Genomic DNA, 21,872 nt, shown 5'->3' with positions numbered 1-21,872 from the left:
TTTTCCCAACGCTTTGGACTTGTTCATATAAAAAACGTTTCAAATAATAAATCACCAGATCTATCCGAAACTACCTTAATTATGTCGCTAGATATATATCATGTTTGCAAAATATAGCCACCTTTGAACCATCGTATCCAGGATGCATATTCAGTTGAGCGAACTTTTTCCTTCTCTTTGTCAATTTGTTTTTGTACAAAGCCTTCTTTCAGTAATTCGGTATTTTTTCAAACTATACTTCATTTACACATGATTTTCTCAACTGCATTTAATGTTTAATTCATAGTTCAAAGATTACTTTTGTACGAAACAAAAATGTTTGCGGAATAAGAAAGATATAGCCAGTAGCGCAAAACATGCATGTACATCAAATGTAAGCGTGAATTTCTTACATCCTCTGTATACTGCTCAACGAGAAATGTGATGGCAGTACTTAACGGACTGTAGTGTTACTAGTATGTTCAGAATGAATATTGTTGTATACCTTGCGTGTCAGAACAATAGAATAAGCTAAAATCATACCGTCACTAAAATCGTTGAATCTTTTGTATACCAATCAGATTTACAAAATTATACACAATTATATAATATTGAACATCTTTCACTAAACTAGTTGTTCCTCTGTCGATATCTTAAAACCAAAAAAATACAATGCATTACTTGAACATTAATAAACATAATCCCAATATTTTATGATTATTAAGACACATTTTTTTAATACACCAAAAAATTTATATCTTTTTTTATATATAGGGGAAATGGCTCTAATGTGGCTGATGGATCTAAGATTGGACTAAAAATCTGCTATTTATCAATTTTATCTAGATGAACGCGTCATTGGGACGGTACTAGTGGATATTTTTAGTCGCTATTGAAGATTTAGTCGATTGCTGAATTTATATACGGGCCTAAATAAGGGGCATTTAGGCCGACATTACATCCATTTCCCCTATATAGATACTTTTTCTAAACGTTTGAAAGTTTTAGACTTTTTGTCGTAAGATTAGTTGTTTCGATTGATGTAGAAAATTTTTTAAATGCTTAAACTACAATGTTTTTTTTTACAAATTTTCAATGAGCCTACACTCTTAGAAATAACTAGTTTTACCCGTGACGGAATCCATCTTTGACATAAAAGATAAGACGTAAACAAACATATCCTGCGATTTATTTCGTGATTAATATAAAAGTTGTGTGAGCTCGGAAAAATGTACGAGCTCCCTGATTCCTGTGTATATTCTTTAGATTTTTTTTGTGAATATTTGATGCAAAAAATTTTATTTAGGAAAACATAGCTTGTTCGCTCTGTGAACGCTAGTGAACACGAAATTAATGCCACACACATTTTTTATCCCGAGTTACAGACTGCTCTAAAAAAATGTGTCATGTGTGTTGTCGCTAATTTGAAACCAGCGGTTAAGGTGATTCCTTGTAGAGTCCACAAATGCAGGGCTGTTACAAGATTTTCTAAATTTGATCCGCGAAATCCGCGATTTCTCAAAAGAAATCCGCGACTTTAAATACTAATCCGCGACAAAAAAAAATGTTTTCATTGCATAAAAATATCATGTGTACACTACTACATGGCATTTCAAGCTTATTGATGTTTGCCTTAGATGTTTGCCTGTTCCCAACTTAGTGTTCTTTGAAGTACTTTCACATTTTAATTGAGAGCTTTCTATGCCTGCACCATCCTATGCCCAAGGAAGTAGAGAAATTTTCCAACCCGAAAAATTAATAGACCGGACGGGAATCGAACCCAGTTGCCTCCAGCATGGACTTGCTTAGTAGCTGCCCCTTTGCCGACTGAGCTAAAGGAGCTAAAAATAACAATTTATCATCTTCAGTTATTTATGTATAGTATAAATTCTAAGTAATTGGTGAACATAATAAAACACCCTTACATTATGAGATTCTATTGAATAATTCTGGCCTAGATTTGATGAAACATTATTTAAAAAAAAATAATGCATTTTAATTTGAAATGCCAAATTTCTTAAAAATTAACCTTCGCGTCCCTGACGTATTTTGCTGTCCTAAATGTTGAAGTTAATTTGGCTCTAGTTTTCTCTATTTTTTACCGATTCAAACCAAACACCCTGCACATAATCGAGAAATTACCAGAGTTTTATTAGTCACACTTGTTGGTCACGTCACGGTTGTATATTTACAAGGATATTCCTTGGGTTCTGTCCAATGGGGAGACATTTTCATTTTTTTTTTCTAATATGAACCTAGCACTTTTTGTTGACAAATCATAACCGAATCGTATATATGTGACTCTGTGGATCATGCACGACTTATTACTATGTATACCGGAAATTATAGATTTTCCAAATCGTCCAGGACATCAGTTGATTTGTTCTACTAGATCAACCAAGACTGCAATAATGTCTGTAGTATCGAAAAATGACCAATCAGATTTAAAGTGTCTATGTGGATCATGCATGATCTATTTCTGACTAATCCAGATGTTCAAGGTTCTTCAAATCGTCCTGGAGTTCAGATAATTTGATCTACTAGATCAACCGAGATTGGGACAATGTCTTTAGTATCGAAATATTTCCAGACAGATGCACAGTGTCTATATGTTCCCTGCGCTTTGGTCAGAGAGCGTATAGGGCATCGTTGTGCCAGATTGGTTTAGGCACATTTCGAGTATGAGAAGGTGGTTACAGTTTGCTCAAAAGTGCCTGAGCAAAATGCAAGTACTTTCAATGATTACCCGTAGTTGCAATACCCAAGCAGCAACTTTGACTTTGTAAGAGTTGTTTACACCAGTATTTAAACTTAAAGAAGGTTTTGAAACTTTCATAAGGTGTACAATGCTGTTTGGGTAGTGAAGGTATAATTTTGAACTAAAATAGGATACAGTCAAAACATTGAGAAACATAACGCATAATTTAAAAAAAAAATGCCTGGATTTGCAACCGATGAACCATTCTGATGGCCTACCCGAGCAAAGCTGAAGATCAAATTGAAATCAAAATTTGCTGTTATGATGTAACTTATTTTGAATACTCCAGTTGATCTCATTTTGGTTGACTTAACGGTTAACACAGCAAAAATGAGAGCAAAATTTTACACTGTTGAAGCAAACGGAAAACTAATCCTGCTTTCAATGAAATCAATTTGATTACTGATTTTGCATTCATAATGTTTAACTGAATACGGGCCTAGAGTAAATGGTTACCATTCATGTTTCTCAAGCTGAAAGACTTAGGCTCCAATCTCAACGCGGGCAAGTCACGAATGACCTTAAATGTGTTAAACAAATCAGATAAACGATAATCATTAGTTCAACGACAGATGAATTTCAATTAAATTTTAAACAAGACGTAAACAGCAGAACTTCAAGTTAAGTTGCTTTCATTTAAAACGTCTTGACTGCATAATGAAAGCACAATATGATATCAGACTTATGTCGCAACATTTGAAATCAAAATGAATTTTCATTATGATAGGAACTGCACACTTTAATATCGATTTGCTTTCATTTTGTTAACCGACTTTGCTCGGGTATGGGTACCCAAGTAACCATAAAGTCGCAATAAAGCTTGGTATATACTCACTTTGCGATAATATGGTTAGTTGGGGAATCCGATGAAAATAATCACTTCTTGAAACTAATCCCGGTTGTATGTATTTCTTTCTTTCTTTCTTTTGCAATTTGCATATAACACCGACGGAGTGCACATTCCAAGTGCTGGGTGACCTAAAGATGACCAGTCACATGGGACAAGAATGTCCTCCCAGAAAAGCAGGGGAATACAATAAAATTTGTTTTCGTTGAAGGATGTATCACAACAAAGGTAATTTAGATGCATAAAACAAATTTACATTTATAGCACAAGAAACAAGGAAACGGGAAAGGAGACGTGAACATCAAGGTACGATGAAGACTCACTCATCACATTGGAATAACCAGATAAGTACACTTGCTTTTTATTTTATTCTACACATATATCCCAATCATTTTATAACTAAATACGTGCCAGAATAAAAAGTTTTTTTTTTCTGGAAGTGAGAATACACTTGTATATTTTTGCGGGGCTTATTGTATCAGAAAATGACCTCAGAATGTACGTGCAGAAACAGGCATTCTTGAAATGGGTCGTTTGATGTACGATAGAGCTGTCACCTTCCATCTCCAGGGCTAAAAATATTTGCACATTCGACATACAGAAAATGCAGATAAGTTTCTTCCATAAAAACTCTGCCGGTACAGAGGGCGATGGATTGTACTCACACACACACACACACACACACACACACACACACACACACACACACACACACACACACACACACACACACACAGATGCACAGTGTCTATATGGATAATGTACACTGAAAAAAGTTTTCATGTAGTTTCCATTGGGAACGCAGATGATATTTTTCCAATAACAAAATTAATGATTTTTACCTGAAATTCACATAATATTCATATGATCACATGAATTCTATGTGATAAATCACATAAGGTTCATTTGACGCATACGGTTCATGTGATTTACTGGTGCGAATCCCAATTATGAGATCACATGAAAGTTATGTGAAATTATAATGGATATTTTCCATTAGAAATGTGATTTATTTTTTGAGTGTATGATTTATTTCCACGTATACCAGATGATCTAGGTTCTCCACATCGTTCTGCAGTTCAGATGATTTGTTGCATACATGGTAATAGGTTGGCATGATCCACATAGACACTGCAAATTTGTTTGGACATATTTCGATACTACAGATATTGCATTAGTCTTGGGTGATTTAGTAGAAAAAAATCTGATCTCCATAATGATTTCAAAACCTATAACATCTTGTATACGTAGCAATATGTTGGGAGCCATCCACATAGAAATTTTGAATCTGTTTGGACATATTTCGATACTACAGACATTACAGACTGCAATCTTGGTTGATATAGTAGAACAAACCAACTGAACTCCAGGACGATTTGGAGAACCTAGAATATCCGGTATACATGGCAATTATTCGCATATATACGATTCGTTTATGATTTGGCAACGAAAAATGCTATGTTCATATTGGAAATGTCTCACATTGGACAGACCCCAGGGAATTTCCGTGTAAATCCGGTATGAGATCATTTCTCGATTATTTGCAGGGTGTTTGGTTTGAACCAGTAAAAAATTGAGAGCTAAATGAACAACAAAATTGATGACAGCAAAATAATCCGGGACGGAAAGGTTACAATAAATTCCACAATTTTTGTGACAGCACATTAGTCCCTTCGCGATTTTCGCGACATCATTTAATGTTTCCGCGATTTTCGCGACTGAAAGATCAAATCCGCGACAAATCCGCGAAAATCGCGAAATCCGCACCTGTTGTAAAAGCCCTGCAAATGGCCACCACGTAGGCTATACATGCACTTCCACTTCGAATTTTCAATTACACACATATCGGAAAATAATGACCCATTTCACCTGAAATTGCTACTTCATGTATGCTGCAGTACAGCAAACGTGGAGTAACAGTTTCATTGTGGTACGTATCGTAGAAGCTGATATTTGTGCAGTCAAAGTTTCGAAGTGGTTACGAGAATAAGGATCTCACAGCGAAACACCTTAAAGCCTGGTACGCAGCTGAAAAGTAATGACGTTTCTACGTGCTACGGGATAGGACACGGAATGCTAAAGAAATTTCTTTCCTTTAGCATTTCTTGACCAGTTCGCAGTTCTAAAGAAATCGGTAAAGAAAAGATCGATTACATTGGTATCGTGATCGACATGAAGGTGGCGTATTCTGAATGTTATTTAACCATTAGTCCCAACTCACAATTTGTGTATACGTATATGTGACGTAGTGTGCGTACGATAAACGTCAGCAATCTCTATACAAAGTCCCACCGAGGGGCACAAAGATGGCGATTTTTGCTAATGTAATCACAGTTACTAAAAATAGTTCCGATGCGCAATTGCATATTCGTTATCTGCTTGTCAAATGAAACTGAAACTCCAAAATTTCATCAATTTTGAAGCACTGGAACTATTTTAAATCAGTGTGGTTACATTACCTAAAATCACCATCTTAGCGCCCCAAAACTGACAAAATGGAGTTGAGGCCTTTTAAATTGTTGATCTTGAATTATGAGGAAGTGAGAGGTGCTTTATATTGAGTAATAGTCATGAGAACAACATGCTATCGCTCGTTATGTTATCTTTAAGTGGACTACGTTTAAGCTGGACTCCCGTTAGTAGGGCTATAAGGGCTATAGCCCACCTAAATGGAAATCCAACGTCATTTTTGACAGTGTAGATTCCTTTTCGATACGCTCATGGATGAACAATTAGAATAGCTGCTAAACGATTTCGATGATAATAAACAATCGGTATCCCTCAACCAATGCTCAGCTTTGACAGCCCAGCTAAAAAAAATGGGCTATCGGTTTAACCCAACTCACCACATCAACGAAAGTTGACTGTACAAGAAACGAAAATTAATTATTTTATTCATGTGTTTCACTTATACATTTTTGACAAAACATTTGCCTTATACATTCCATAACACAAACCACATAGGTCCTATAAGAATGTATAAACGGTATGTGTGACCATTTTTATCGAAAATACCCTTTAGAACGGGGCGAGATCGTCACCATTTGTATATGTAATAATCGCAATTAATATATTAAAATATTTTCTGTTCTAGTTCTTTAATGTCTGCTCTGGCGCTTAAGGTTTGATATGGTTCAATTTATTCCCATACACGATCACACGAGGAACGAATAGAATCCGTCCAAAAACCATTCCTTTTATACGCGCTTCGCAAATTAAATTGGGTTCTTCAAGGGTATTGAGGTAAATGCATATTCGTAATCTACATTAAAAATGGAACCCAAACACAAAATTTCATCAATTTTGGTACACTGGAACTATTTTAAATAAGTACGATTACATTTACAAAAAATCACCTTATTAGCGCCCCTCGGTGTCACTTTGTATGGGAGCGAGCTGTCAGTTTGTTAGTTTAGCGTCAAACAGTGAAGTTATTATTTTGCTTTAAATCTTGATTTAAAAATCGAGATGAAAGCGTGTGGGTTCCGAAAACGAAGCTCTTACAGATGATGCATAAAAAACGATACATTTTTCAAAATTAAAGAATCCAATTGGACCACATTTCCTCTTCCATCATATGAAGCACGCTTCATGATCATCAACTTACAAACACTCAAAGAACGCCGTGAATTTGCAATGCTTTTCTTCACCAACTTTCACATCGGATAGAATCATTATAATTACTCTCACAATTAAACTTGTACACACCCAGTCGGCTTCTTAGAGCTCGGAAATTATCATCAGAAAACGTACACAGAACAAATTACGCATGAAATGGCCTAATCAATCGAACGATGCGACAGTATAATCTACACAGCGAAGTCATTAGCATCAGTATGTCAAAAGATCAAATTAAAAACCGACTAAAACATAATAATAGAAAAAATACGTAGCGTGTAAGTAAAACATTGTGACCATAAAAATGTAGTCTACTTTTGCTTGACGAAATAAATTAAAAAGTAACTTTCTCCGCAGCGTATTCACATTTTTTTTAAATGTTTAATTTCGGAAACGCACTTATAAGATTCGAACTATATCGGAAGCATAGTTCTACTCACTGATTTGTTTTACACTCAACTTGCTTGTTATCATGCTGGTAAGTTATAATACTAAAAAAATTCTAGTCATTTTCATCATGGCAAATTCTATAACAGAGGGAGTATGCATATAGTATATGAATATAGTAATGAATAAGTTACTCAGTTACTAACAACTCTCTACAATGCGATATTGATAGTCCCTTCTGCTACAAAAACATTGCGGTTATCCATCAAACCATCAAATCAATGAAAACCAAAAACCAATGTTTAGTATGATTCAACTTGGCAAATATCAAGTTGTAGAGAGACTGTCACTCTCCACAACTCGATGTATTTATGTCAAAGATTAGTTATATAGTTATGTTAACATGTAACTAGATTTAACCTGAATTTTGTTCACGCATAGGTACGTATTTTTTAATGCATCGAGACATAAAAAAGTGTAATGACAATTAGTCTACCCTATGAAAAATAAATTAGGTACAGTCTTTCTGCTCCTATCTTAGTGTCTTAGCATCAGTGCATTTTTCTATATTATATAGGTACACGTTCTCGGTAAATATGATAGCATATAGTTCAACCCCTATCTGAACGATTGCCACAATTAAACGCACCCACCCAATATAGGGACTCGTGCATTGAAGTCTCTTGCATTATTAGTACTGATAACAATGAACCTCCTATGGGACCGCACTCGAGGAGCACTGGGAAACATGCGCGATACAGCAGAAACGATAGTATAGGGTACCGAGCTGTGGATGGATATAAAAAAATAAAGCAAATGTTCAAGGTTCCCCACTTGTGATTTACGAGAACTTTAACGCGAAAATCCACATTTGTTCGCATTGCCCAACTGATAAACGGCGACGGCGGATTTCGCTGACGTCGAAGATTAGGTGTACACTTTTTTCGGACAGAAATTTCGCACTCGGGCGTGAACCCAGCAAAATTACGCAAGATCTATTTTTAAACTAGCGCTCTTAATTAATCAATTGATTCTGGTGTGCGGACATTGGAGGCGGATGTGAGTGCGATTTTCACTGCTGCTACTGAAGGGCCAGACCATTCCTTCTGGAGCACAACACTCCCATGATTCATTACGATCACCGGGAGGGTTTCTAGTGTTAGGCCTGTGCAGTCATCAATAGTGCTTCGTGGCATTTAGTCGCTTCTACTAGCATTCAAGATAGCAAGGGGAGGTCAGTGCGAAAAACGAAAATATGGATCACAAAATCACACAAGCAAGGATTTTTCTTTTTTTCACCAGACATGCAGGAATTTCTTTTCTTTGCGGTAATAAACGAAAACACAACGGGTTCATGCAACGAAAAATACAAACATTTAATCGAAATATTAGAAGTACTTACAGCGATAGGTTATTTTCTGCCGGAGAATTAAAATCACGGGAAATTCGATAGAAAGACTCTCAGAAAATAGGGCAGGAACTTCTATACAATAGCAATCACCCAGTCGTTCGAAGATTTTCACAGTCGTTTTGCTGATACTTCCACAACCAGCGGTTGACAGTTCTTGATTGTTTACTGTTTTGCGCATGCGTCTCGACGGAGAAGTGTAGCCAGTTATTTCTCTGGGAAGCAATACACTCAAAGCAAACTCAACCTGTTTTAAAATGGTGCATTGCAATTATTTTCAACGGATATTCGAACATTTTGCAGTAATGGAAGTTTATTTTCCTAATAAATGGACCAAAAACTTGATAAGTATAACAATATTATCCCAAGGTAAGAATCGTTATCGTTTTGTGACTATTTTTCCCCGAGGCTTTTCTTAAATCTTCAACCCGTATTGTAATTGATTTCAATGACGTAAAACTGGCATCATCTGCAGACTAGTTTCGCAAGCTCACTGGGCATACATCCATGATAGCCTTTACACTGGTGTAAATGATCAATGTGTTTTCAATGCAATGTTTTATTTTGTATTAATTACCAATCAATTTAGATAATAAATACGCTCACTGTCGAAACATAAGGGCATAACTGTGATGATTGATTATGTTTCGTTTATTTGACGTTTTTTTTATTAATTTTATCCAAAAATCTTCTAGTAGATCACAACTAAACCTAATTTTGAATCTCAATGATCTTTTTTACTGCTACGGTTACGGTTTTACCCAAAGCTATAAGTAAAAAAAAAAATAAACCGGCTTATGGAGGTTAAACAAATGAAAAAAAACGAGCAAACAATATATTATATTAACGTAACTCAATGGGTTCTTTAAGGGTATTGAGGTAAATGCATATTCGTAATCTGCATTAAAAATGGCACCCAAACTCAAAATGTCATCAATTTTGGTACACTGGAACTATTTTATATAAGTACGATTACATTAGCAAAAATCACCTTATTAGCGCCCCTGGGAGCGAGCCGTCAGTTTGTCAGTTTAGTGTCAAACAGTGAAGTTATTATTTTGCTTTAAATCTTGATTTAAAAATCGAGATAAAAGTGTGTGGGTTCGCTGTGCTTAGAAAACGAAGCTCTTTCAGATGATATATAAAAACTGATATATTTTTCAAAATTAAAGATCCCAATTACCTTCAGTAGGAAACGAAACATACCTGATATAACAATAACTTTAGGAAAACAGAACGCAGACAAGTGTGATAGGGTCAGGGATCTAGGTATTCACCCCTATTCTGTATTTCGTTTCGAACGAAATTCTCATACAAAAAAATATTTTTTTTGTATGAGGATTTCGTTCGAAACGAAATACAGAAAAGGGGTGATTATCTTAGACTCAAAGCTTACTTTCACCGATTATTACACAATTATTAACAGAGCTAACAACATGATTGGTTTCATAAAATGTTTCTGCTACAATTTTTACGATCCGTATACAATAAAAACATTGTACATTGCTTATCTAAGGTCGATATTAGAATATTGTAGCACAGTTTGGTCTCCTTTTTCAACCTCACACGAAGAAAGAATAGAGTCCGTTTAAAATCAGTTTCAATTGTATGCACTACGCAAGTTAGATTAGACTGTATTTCCTCTGCCATCTTATACAGTTCGATGTATGCTCATAAATATGTTCTTCTTCTTCTTCTTCTTCTTCTTCTTCTTCTTCGCATTTCCAGCTTATTGCATATCGCATATTAGCTTATTGCGTGCGCTCAACTTAGTGTTCTATAGATGCACTTCCACAGTTATTAATTGAGAGCTTTCGATGCCTGTACCATTTTTGCATTGGTATAATTGTGTGGAAAGTTCAATCATACTTCTATGCCCAGGGAAGTCGAGAAATTTTCCAACTCGAAAAATTCCTAGACCGGACCGGGAATTGAACCCAGCCACCTCCAGCATGGTCTTGCTTTGTAGCTGCGCCTTTACCGACTGAGCTAAGGGAGGCCACACAATTATACCAATGCTAAAATGGTACAGGCATCGAAAGCTCTTAATTAATAACTGTGGAAGTGCATCTCGAACACTAAGTTGAGAGCACGCAATAAGCTAATATGCGATATGCAATAAGCTTGAAATGAGAAGAAGAAGAAGAAGAAGATGTGTAATGTAATGGGAAAGAGTGGACACAGGGTGGGGAGTTAGACAAATAAAAAAAATGCACCATTTCAGATTTATACTTTAAATTATACAAAAATTTGCAGAAATAGCATTATAACATAATATAACATCCTATAGAGCTAAAATTATCCTAACATAGTTAGCATGCCTTTTTAATGAATAGTCATTCAACACTCTTGGGTCTTTCGTGACTTGTCCGGGGATGAGATTTGAACTCGTGACTCTTTGGCATGAGAGGTATGGATGTTTACCCCAACACCGGGACCGTCTCAATTACGAAAGTTCTCAATGGTAAAGGAACTTATTTATCGTCTTTCTCTCGTTCAGTTTTCGATACCTAAGTAAATCGGGGAACAAAATATTGGCCGTTGGTTGCAACATTTGCAGAAAACTAACTACCGAATTTCAAATTGCGTACACTTTAACGTAATCAACCTGTAACGTGCTATTACTATTCCACGATGGATACCAACTTCCGCGTGCACTCCAAAACATGTGCATTGCCTTCACAGAAAGGTCCTTCCAAGGTTTTTCTTGGAACAGATGGAAGTCGTAGTGACCGCCAACACCAACTCCCAAGTTGATGTAGAATTCCTTATCGAAAGGTGCCATCCGGTTTCCGCTCAGCCTCCACAGATTCGCAATTTGCGGTTTAGTGGCTTTAATCTCACTATAGAATCCTTCATCCGGATCGATGTGACAGTAAATTTCGTCATCCACTTCCATGTAGATTCCATCCGGACTCCACGTGAGACCGAACACATGGAAATCGTCATTCCAGTTGCCGGGTCTCGTAAGAGTACACATCTTCGAACAGCGCAGAGGCTCCGCGTGATTCAAAATCAACCCTCCGGAGAGCTGATTCCGCAGTTTTGGCCCACCGGGAACGTAAGCAACGCGCATCAAACCTGAGGCATACTCGTCTCGACCGTAGAATTCATTGCTCGGTTTAAGATATAATTCTACAAAAAGTTAGGACTTATTCTTCGATTAAAGATATTAACTAATATGAACTTACGTGGAAAAATCCAATCACCTCTGGGAAGTTTAGCACGAATTAAAATTTTCCCATACAGGAACTTGAACGAATTGAAGGTTGATATTTGCGCAGAAAGTACCGGTGGAATCATGTCGAAATCGATCTTCCGATCTCTAATGCAATCCCGTGAATTTAACAATCCCGTGCATTCGGAGGCGAACATGAATTTTGTATTGGTTGACCCCGGACCAAATTTGCTCTCGAACAACGAAGGTCGTATGTGGAGTTTGCCATTACGAAGCTGAATATTTTCCTTAAAATCAGCATAGACCATAAACTCGTTATCGGGATCCGAAGCAAATCGGTTCTCGATTCTCCACTGTTGTGCATTCAATTCCTTGGCATCGAACGTTTCTTCGAAGATCAGTTTTCCACTGCACACTTTTCTTCCATTTACATACGTTTGGGCCCTATCACACTCTTTGTATCCCAGATCTTCAGCGCTAGTTTGCGTTGCAATCGTTCGAGTGCGTATCAACGGAGGCGAAGCGAGCTCTTTGGACTCATAATCGAACGGTCCCAAAGGAATGTACGTATCCTGGTCGACTCCCTTGGTTCTCCGTTCGTTATTCTTATACACAAATGGAGGCAATGTGCTTGTAGTAGTAGTAGTTTTCCGACCAGTACCCCCACCTCCATCACTTCCTGGAGTATTACCGCTATACTTGGTGATCTCATACGATCCATAGTTCCCACGGTACGTCACACTGTTGTGCGTAATCCCCGTTTTGTAGTAGATCACATCCCCGGGTTTCAGTTCCGCTTTGCGATCAACGAACGTAAACCGACCATTCCTTGGTTGAGAAATGGTTTTCGACCATCGGCCAACTTCGTACTCATCTTCAAAACGTTTGTTTAACTTTGCGTAGAATGCGAATTGGGTGATGCCGACATCGGAAGGAATCCACGCGATCAGACCCTTCGGATTGTATACTTCGAAACGTGGCTTCGGCGGACGGTAGCGCGTGTTCCGCCGCGGTGTGCAATCGGTTGGAAGCACCACGGAAAGCGTGATTATAAAGACGAAACTCAAATGAACTCGAGCGTACATTTTGACTGCATGAGCGGTTCGATCGATACTGAGATCGAGGATGAGTAAGTTTACGTAGGATCGTATTTTCCTTTCCCTGGGATCAAACCTGAGCATGACTTTTGATTTATTTCAGATAATTAGTAACGATCAGCGAAGGCAGTCATACCTGGTGTGACTGGATGCACGCAACGGTGTCTAAGATGATCTACGCGCTGAGCGCGTAGCTAAAACGTGGGAAAATTGCTAAGACAATTGCAGGTGATACATAACTGTGGCTATAGGGCATCAATTAGAATTTTGTTTTCTTACTATTATTCGTGTTATATTTAAATAAAATCACTGGTTTGTTTTCAATTCAGCTAACAAGTTGTCACTTTTGTTCGAGGTTTACCTTCTCGTCTAATGGGATTACTTGTTCCTATTGCATACGTTTCAAGCTAATAATGATTACTTCGATGTTATGTGTTGTACTACATACCGCAATTAGATTGATTGATTGATGATAATGGTTTATCACTTCCAAGAAATTTGCTTTTTAGATAAGTTGGAAACTAAAAAGCTTGAATTTAATAAAGAGGCGACATGTCCAAATCGAATTCCCTTGAAATTATACTCAAAACATTATTTCAAAATTCTACAACGCATGGGTTACGAAGTTTACAGACTTCTCCTAAATATTTTTTTCCTTGATTTGTTTTCCGTCAATCTTGTTTTCCATGCTGGGCACCAATGCTACCGACGCCAGGGAGGCAGCTCCCACACCTGGACCCTACCTATCGACCCATCAACTCATGAACCGGGGACCAACGGTTTTACTTCCCTTCCGAAGGAGGGCGTGATCAGAGATGTTATGCCTCAGAACATCCCGGCGGCGCCGACTAGGATTGAACCCAACCCTGCTGGGCTGAGAAGTAATCACGCTTACCACTACACCACCGGCGCCGCTGACTCCTATAATTATAAATAAATCAATGGGAATACCGATAATAATTTAATGGGAATCGAATTATGAAGATGATTCCAAACAAAATCTCTGCAGAATGTCAACCTAATGAAGCTTAAGAGAGATTCTTAAAAAACAAGATCCAGGGATTTTAACTATAACAATCCTTTCTATCGCCACCACTTGCAAGGAGGTGGTGACCAGGACAGTTCTCTGTCATTCTAAGAGGCAATTTGTGCAACTTGGTTAACGCGAATACGATTGCGGATGTTAGGGAGAATGAATCAAGGAAACAGCGACACCGGTGATGTAGTGGCAAGCGTGACTGCCTCTAGTGAGTGCCAAAGGGCCTGGATTCAATCCCAATCGGCGCCGTCGGGATTTTCTGAGCCATAAAATCTCTGATCACGCCTTGCTTCGGAAGGGAAGTAAAACCATTGGTCCTCGGTCCATGAGTTGATGGGGCGATGTCGAGGGCCAGGTGTGTGTGCTGTCTCATTGGCGACGGTAGCATTGGTACTCAGTACGGGAAACAAGATCGACGGAAAACAAATAAAGAATAACAAACCAGGAATACTCATAAGAATACTCAAGGGAATCCTGATAGTAACTATGAAGTTATATTAGGATGATGGGGTAACCTTTCTAATGATATAAAAACATTAGAAAGCGGATAAATAGAATTCGAGATACATTATTTAGCAAAAAGTGCAGACTTCATTTGCAGTTTGGGACCCAAGTCTTGTTATACTTTATAACCCAACGGCTTCGGCTTTATTAACTAGGCTAATGGAGGCCAGCAAAAATATTAGGACCTAAATAAATGACTTTGGTACTTAACTATTTGACTAACAAAAAGCTTTTGTAGGTAGTTCTTTCTAAAGTGACAACATTGCTTATTTTGTGTTGGAATTTAATGAAAAACTTTCAAATAGTAATTAATGCTTACCATAATATACCGCAGCATTTTGGTACACTATTCCTGTTCAGTAGTATCGTCCTGAAAATGCCCAAATTACATGATTACGTATATAGCACAACTATAATCAACAATCGCACAAACCTTCACTTCACCAACAACCGTTGTCTTCGACTCCGTATCAGCAGCAACAACTGTTTTCATCTCCGCATCAGCATCCGGTTTCACCTCTGCTTCCACAACAACCTCTTCGGATTCGTCCTTCTCGGGATCCCGCTCGAATAGCAGCACAAGCTCAACGTGCGGTGTATGAGGAAACAAATCAACCGAAATTGCCTTCTTGACTACAAACGGCACACCCCGCATCACCTTCGAACAAGGCCGCATCAAGTCGACCCAATTCTTTACCGCACTCTGAGGCGAGCAGGATACATAAATCAACCGGTTCAAACCCCGAGCGTTGCGCAGTTGAGTGATCGAACGGACATCTGCAATGAAGATATTTTGTAATGAAAATTGAACATTTTAAAATATTCAAACTTACGCAATCCAGCCCTCGGAGGATCCACAATGGCCACCAGATTCTCCCCTGTTTGGATGTTGGCATTCCTAATCAACGACGTGATCAAATCATCAGCATTCCCAGCGAAGAATTTACAATTATCGATCTTGTTCAGTTCAGCATTGTACTTGGCATCTTCGATCGCTTGCTGAACTATTTCAACACCCAACACCTGCTTGCAGTGTTTGGCAAAGCACAGCCCAATCGTTCCGGTTCCACAACAGATGTCCAAAATACTCGTCTGTTGGGTCGATTCAGCGAGATCGATTGCGCACTGGTACAGCACCTCGGCGCTAGGAGTGTTAATTTGAAAGAATGCCAGAGGACTAATACGGAATTTTAACCCGTGAATAACGTCCACAATGTGCGTTTCTCCATGAAGATGCTCAACCGGATTTACACTTTGTCCTGCCTTCCGTTTTTCTATCTTTTCCAGATAGACTGAACTGATGCCAATTTCTTTGGCCTTGTCGGCTGTGAACCATTCCACAACAGATGCCTTGAATGCTTTCAATTCTACCTCACTTAGCGACTGCGGATGAATCCCAATAACAACCATAACTTCTCCCGTACTGCTGGAAGTTCGTACGGTCAACTGCCGAAAGTGGCCCTTGTACGTTTCCGGGCTGTACACTTCATACGTGGATTTTCGAACGAACTCTTCATAGAACTTTACAGCATTTTTCATCTTATCCGAAACATTTTTCAAATTCTGAGGCGACTCAACGTCCAGGAATCCATTCGAATAGCTCCCAACACGGAAACCAACTCGAATTTCACCATGCTCATCCTTCCCAACGGAAAATTCGCACTTGTTACGATACCCATCGACTTGTGGCGATTTTCGAATGCCTTCCAGTTTACACGGTAGCCCATCGTGCAGCTTCCTTTGGGCTTCTACGTGTGACCTCAAACCGGGACAATTTTTCCAGATTTCTTTTCCGAGTGTTATGAGCACGTTTCGCATTTCTGACTGCTTCTGAACCAACTGATCTTCATAGCTGAGGTAAGCCAATGCCGTGACCGATTCCTCAAGAGACTTTCGCTTTTTTATCGAGACTACCCCATCCGCACCGGATGCTTCGTTCCTCCGCTTTACCAGGGGATCCGGTGCGGGTTTTGCTTCGAACGCCTGCAGCTTTTTGTTCTTCCACGTGTATCCATCAAGGGTTTTTATTGCAGCTTGTCGACCTTCTTCATCCCGGAAACACACGAACAGAAACGGACAACCTGGCCGCATAATTTTGATCTTGTTCGTCGAGAGGGATAGTTCCGTGTTTAGTAGTTTTTTGAGTTCCTATTTAAAAAATAAAAATTTCATCGTCACCGTCATTGCATACTGCTTAATGATACTTACAGCAATTCCATAATATTTCGGCAGATTTCTTATTTCAATCTTGAAACGTTCCGACGTGAATCCCGTTGAGTCGAGATAGGCATACTCATTTTCCTTAGCTTTTACTGGCGCTGCCGGTATCTCCGGTTTTGCCGGCGCATCAGACTTCGTCTCCGTTTCATCGGGTTTAGATTCGGGTACCGAATCACGAACAACAGGTTCAGCTTCCATTATGTATTACTGGAATTAACGAGCAAAAACTGTATAAAAGTTCAATTTTTCGGACCGGCAGCGTATTTCACACGTGTGTTTTGTAAACAAATTGATGACAGCACAAGGACGTATTTTATTTTTTGCCGATCGATGCTCCCGGTAATGAAATTTTTACAGTACAATATCTGAAAATTTTTTTTTTTTTTTTTTTTCCTTTGGTTTGTTTTTTCCGTCGATCTTGTTTTCCGTGCTGAGCACCAATGCTACCGACGTGCCAGGAAGGCAGCTCCCACACCTGGACCCTACCTATCGACCCATCAACTCATGAACCGGGGACCAACGGCTTTACTTCCCATCCGAAGGAAGGCGTGATCAGAGATGTTATGCCTCAGAACATCCCGGTGGCGCCGACTGGGATTGAACCCAGGCCTGCTGGGGTGAGAGGTAATCACGCTTACCACTACACCACCGGCGCCGTTAATATCTGAAAAATATCTAACTCTCACTCAAAGATAAATTAAATCAAAAAAGCTTAAAAAGTATGCAGTTTCCCGCTTCACCTTATTGAGTCCGAGCCATGATTACTTCGGCAGTAGTCATGCATGATTAAAATCGAAATAATCTTTCCAGTATTAAATTTTATTCTTTTTCAGTACTGATATATAATCAAAAAAGATTAAAATTCAATCAAAAATTTTCAAAATAGAATCAAAAATGATTAAAAAATATTCAAAAAAAGATAATCTACAATCTAATCAACCATGATTAAACTGGGATTAATATAAGATGCCTATTTTTTAGAAAAAGAGGATTAATTTTTAATCATTCGATATGATTAAACTGAGTTTAATGTCAAATTGATTAAATTTCAAGCAAAATGGGAACACAGAGAAAAAAAATACCCTAAATTTAAGTTCTTTTTACTTAATTTTGGGTAATTTTGAGTTTTGCATCCCACTCTCACTTTTTGTTGTTGTCAAAAACGGAGAGAGATTCGACTTTCTCATGACTATAGTTCAATAAGCTACTAGTGAGCATATGAGATATTCTCAAATTTGAGTCAATTGAACTTAATTTTGGGTAGAAAATACATACACGGATACGAATTTTGTTCATTTAAAACAAAAATATAAATGTTTATACTCTAAACATATGAATTATTCAAAGTAAATTGAAAGCATATTTAAAACTAAAATATTTATGTTTGAATTAAGGTGATTCCCCGTGGCGTCCTTTTTCGTGTTACACTTCGCAATTTCACATATAAAAATAATAAGGTTTCTGTGAATGCACGTACACAGCAAAAAAAAAGTAATATCGATCAACGTAATTCAAGCTGATGTATGAAATAATGATGTAATAGCAAAAAACAGATACAATATTACATCAATGGATGTAATTTTGTTCGCAAAATCGATGTACATCGTACAATGTGATATTACACAACAGATGGATTGACCTGGTTGCAGCAGTTTGGATGTAATATTCAACAACTTTTTTTGCTGTGTAGCTGAAACTACTACTTGTTCTATGCTGCGGAGAAGCAAGCAATGTCTGAAATTTGCAGGTGTATAAACCTTGTAGATCTTGAGTTGTGTGCTCTTGAAATTGCGAGGTGTGATGGAAAAATGGACTCTACAAGGAAACACCTTAAATTCAAAAGCATGTTTATTTCAACAATATAGGATTTGGGTAAACGGTTTTTAGCGTGTCATGCCTTTTTATTTCCTTCTTGTTACACAGAAACAAAATCCATTGGCAAAAATACTATATTGATGGTTTAAATTAAATACTCCCACAAACAAATTTTTGCAGAAACGAAATTCATTTAATTTAACTATTTTTCCTATCAAAACTACTATGCCGTTTGAGTAAGCATAGTAGTTTTGACGGAATGGTAGTAAATTTGATAATATTTATGGTCAACTATACTGAAATCATGGTAGATTTAAAGGTATTAAGCGTAGTTATACCATAGAGGTAACTCTAAGACCACTGGGTCCCGAAGAAAATCATTATTATTTTTGGCTCACTCAGTACCAGAACAACGGTCCCAAGCAGTCCCAAGCTATTTCACTCACCCCTGCATGTTCTGCATGAATCCACACACCCCTGATGTTATCTGTCAAACTTTCATAGCGAATCAAAACAAACATAGTGTAGTAATAGAATTTCAACTAGAATAGGGTACGTTAATCGTTTGCTTGGGACCAATAGGCTACTAAAGTGGTGAGCCAATTTAAAATCGTTAGTTTCGTATTGATTGTTGGTTATACTGAAAATAAGTATTTTCTGCAAAATAGTATTCCTAACTATAATCTTTGTTTCAGTGTACATTCAGAAAAAAGTTGGCCCAGTTTTTGCTCTACCTCAACAGAAAACGATTCCATTCCGGATCCTCCTCCGACACCGAACATAGAAAGAAACCGGTATGAGGACCAGTGGCAGGAATCGAGGCAGAAAAGGCAAAACGACGCCAATAACACAAATTTGCACCAGTTCCACTGAACTGGAATCCCCGGACACCCACCCCGACGGGTCCTCGCATCCTGGACCAGGACCCCACCAATTCCCACAGGTCACCCTTAATCTCACCCAAAAAAAGAGCAGGAATTTAGATGCCCTGCCCGAAGATCTTATTTTAATATTTCTTTGCAAACCGTTTTATTTTGCTTTACCCTGCACTCAAATACTAAAATAATTTCAAAATATATATGTTTATTTTAAACATGAGAAGCATGTTTAAAATAAACATATTTATTATTGTTCGCATAGCTGTCAAACCAAACAAAAACAAATACGTTTATTTTCAACACGAATATTTTTGAAATAAACGTAACATTATTTTTAGTTTAAACATTGATTTCACATGACTTCAAACATGGAATACGTTTGAAATCAACCCAATTTATGTTTGTGGTCAGAACAAACTGAGTTTACGTTTGAATTTACCTCAAATATTTTTGTTTCGACGATAGTTTTTTCTGCGTGTACTATTCATTTAACTCATAAATTTCACGTGTGCTTCTGGGAGGATTCGGTTTATGTGTGGTCACAAAAAAATCATGTGGAATTTCACAGGGAAATTTATCAAAAAAAAAATGTGCGGAATTTTTTCAGTGTACGTTGTTTATGGATCGTCTCCTAGAGCTCTCCTTTTTATTTTAAATCACTTATTAGATGCTACATGCATAAATTAGGATCACCGATTCCACGACAAGTTTGTTTCCCCGGAGATTCCATATGTCTTTAGCTAGAAATATATTCCAACTTCCACTGCAAATTTATGTTCTGTTGAACCAGAAGTTTCTAGTAGCCCAAAAGGTTCATCTTTTTTTCCAACAGAAGTTTATATCGACTTCTTCCCGAAGCTACTTTGACTTCATACGAAAGCTTCTTCCAACACCCCTCAGAAGGCTCATCAAACTTAATTTGGAACATTCTTTTGGCTTCTCCTAACAAAAAATTACCATAAACGAGCGATAAGCCTAATAATAGAACTATTCCATAAATGAATTCTGGTGAATGTGGGCGTCTTAATGGAATACCTGTATAATGAGAGAGAGGATTAGTATTTTCCATTTAATTCCACTACTTTATTTGCTTATCCTTGACAGATACGCGTATTTCGTCTACAATGTGTAGATTTCTTCAGTGTCTTGTACTAATACTCGACTTGCTTGGTTTGGATGATACTCCGATCACGTCAAAATAACCATAATCAATTTATTAGGGTCTCCCTCTGGGAGTGTCTACTGACTTGCCGGGATTTGTTTTTCCTATTTCCTTCTGTATTACTTGCGCCCCAGTATAGAAATTAAAGGCGTAGTCCTACGTCAAAATCATGTGTAACCACACATACTTTTCATTTGACATATAAATTTTATGTGTACTTCTGGAGTTATTCCGTTTATGTGTTGGCATGCTCGTTGGCAAGGCACTTGAAAATCACATGTCACATGGAAATTCGTCAATAAAAATGTGTGGAACTTGGTGTGGAATGTTTTGCGTGAGCATGATCTGAAACAATGTCTCTTGCATGGTGGGTATATAAACACAGCAAAAAAAAAATTAATATCGATCAACGTAATTCAAGCTGATGTATGAAATAATGATGTGATAGCAAAAAGCAGATACAATATTACATCAATGGATGTAATTTTGTACGCAAAATCTATGTACATCGTACAATGTGATATTACACAACCGATGGATTGACCTGGTTGCAGCAGTTTCGATGTAATATTCAACAACTTTTTTTGCTGTGAATGGTGATACAGCTTCGTCATTATATAGGCGTGGAGGTCGCGGGGGGGGGGGGGGGGGGGAGTGCGGTTTTAGAGCAACTTGTAAACAAACTCGGTCGCTGTCCCATACAAAATTCCAACATGGCTGAATCATGAATTTTACACATTAGAACACCTATAAGTAGTCACCTTGGTCTCTGGCATCCCGATGACTACACGGTGCTGCGCAAAAACCCATTAATGGGTATAAAAACACCCATTTCCACTAAAAGTGCCCCTCATTTAATGGGTAAACTATGGTTTACTCATTAATGGGTAAATGGGTGGTCTGTCAATAATTGGGTGTTTTTTGCCCATTTTCTTAAATTGTGTTTGCCGTAAAATGGGTGAAATAATACCAATTTTTTCAA

General features: G+C 37.8%; 3 protein-coding genes across 3 annotated transcripts in view; all 3 read right to left on the bottom strand.

The window, feature by feature from the left end:
- Nucleotides 1-9,145, bottom strand: part of LOC135711870 (zinc finger protein 436) — a 42,248-nt gene extending 33,103 nt beyond the window's left edge. Inside the window, exon 1 of the mRNA XM_065234845.1 lies at nucleotides 8,992-9,145. The gene's annotated coding sequence lies outside the window, so the exon portion shown is untranslated. The remainder of the gene's footprint in view (nucleotides 1-8,991) is intronic.
- A 2,201-nt stretch (nucleotides 9,146-11,346) lies between these two features.
- On the bottom strand, nucleotides 11,347-13,260 carry GNBP3 (Gram-negative bacteria binding protein 3). The gene is made up of 2 exons (XM_065234777.1): nucleotides 12,189-13,260; nucleotides 11,347-12,132 (listed from the first exon to the last, which is right to left on the bottom strand). Exons 1-2 carry the CDS (start codon nucleotides 13,258-13,260, stop codon nucleotides 11,576-11,578), a joined length of 1,629 nt encoding a protein of 542 aa, XP_065090849.1. The 3' UTR covers nucleotides 11,347-11,575.
- A 1,818-nt stretch (nucleotides 13,261-15,078) lies between these two features.
- On the bottom strand, nucleotides 15,079-17,298 carry LOC135711905 (tRNA (uracil-5-)-methyltransferase homolog A). Its single transcript, XM_065234881.1, has 4 exons — nucleotides 17,024-17,298; nucleotides 15,649-16,963; nucleotides 15,249-15,592; nucleotides 15,079-15,185 (listed from the first exon to the last, which is right to left on the bottom strand). Exons 1-4 carry the CDS (start codon nucleotides 17,231-17,233, stop codon nucleotides 15,162-15,164), a joined length of 1,893 nt encoding a protein of 630 aa, XP_065090953.1. The 5' UTR covers nucleotides 17,234-17,298; the 3' UTR covers nucleotides 15,079-15,161.
- Between the last annotated feature and the right edge of the window lie 4,574 nt (nucleotides 17,299-21,872).

Source organism: Ochlerotatus camptorhynchus, unplaced genomic scaffold (assembly GCF_037179485.1).
Source record: "Ochlerotatus camptorhynchus isolate MF236.1 unplaced genomic scaffold, CSIRO-AGI_Acam_v1.1 ptg000443l, whole genome shotgun sequence".
Taxonomy (NCBI): Eukaryota; Metazoa; Arthropoda; class Insecta; order Diptera; family Culicidae; genus Ochlerotatus; species Ochlerotatus camptorhynchus.
The sequence above is the reverse complement of the archived record's forward strand: the minus strand, read 5'-3'. Positions and strand labels throughout refer to the sequence as shown.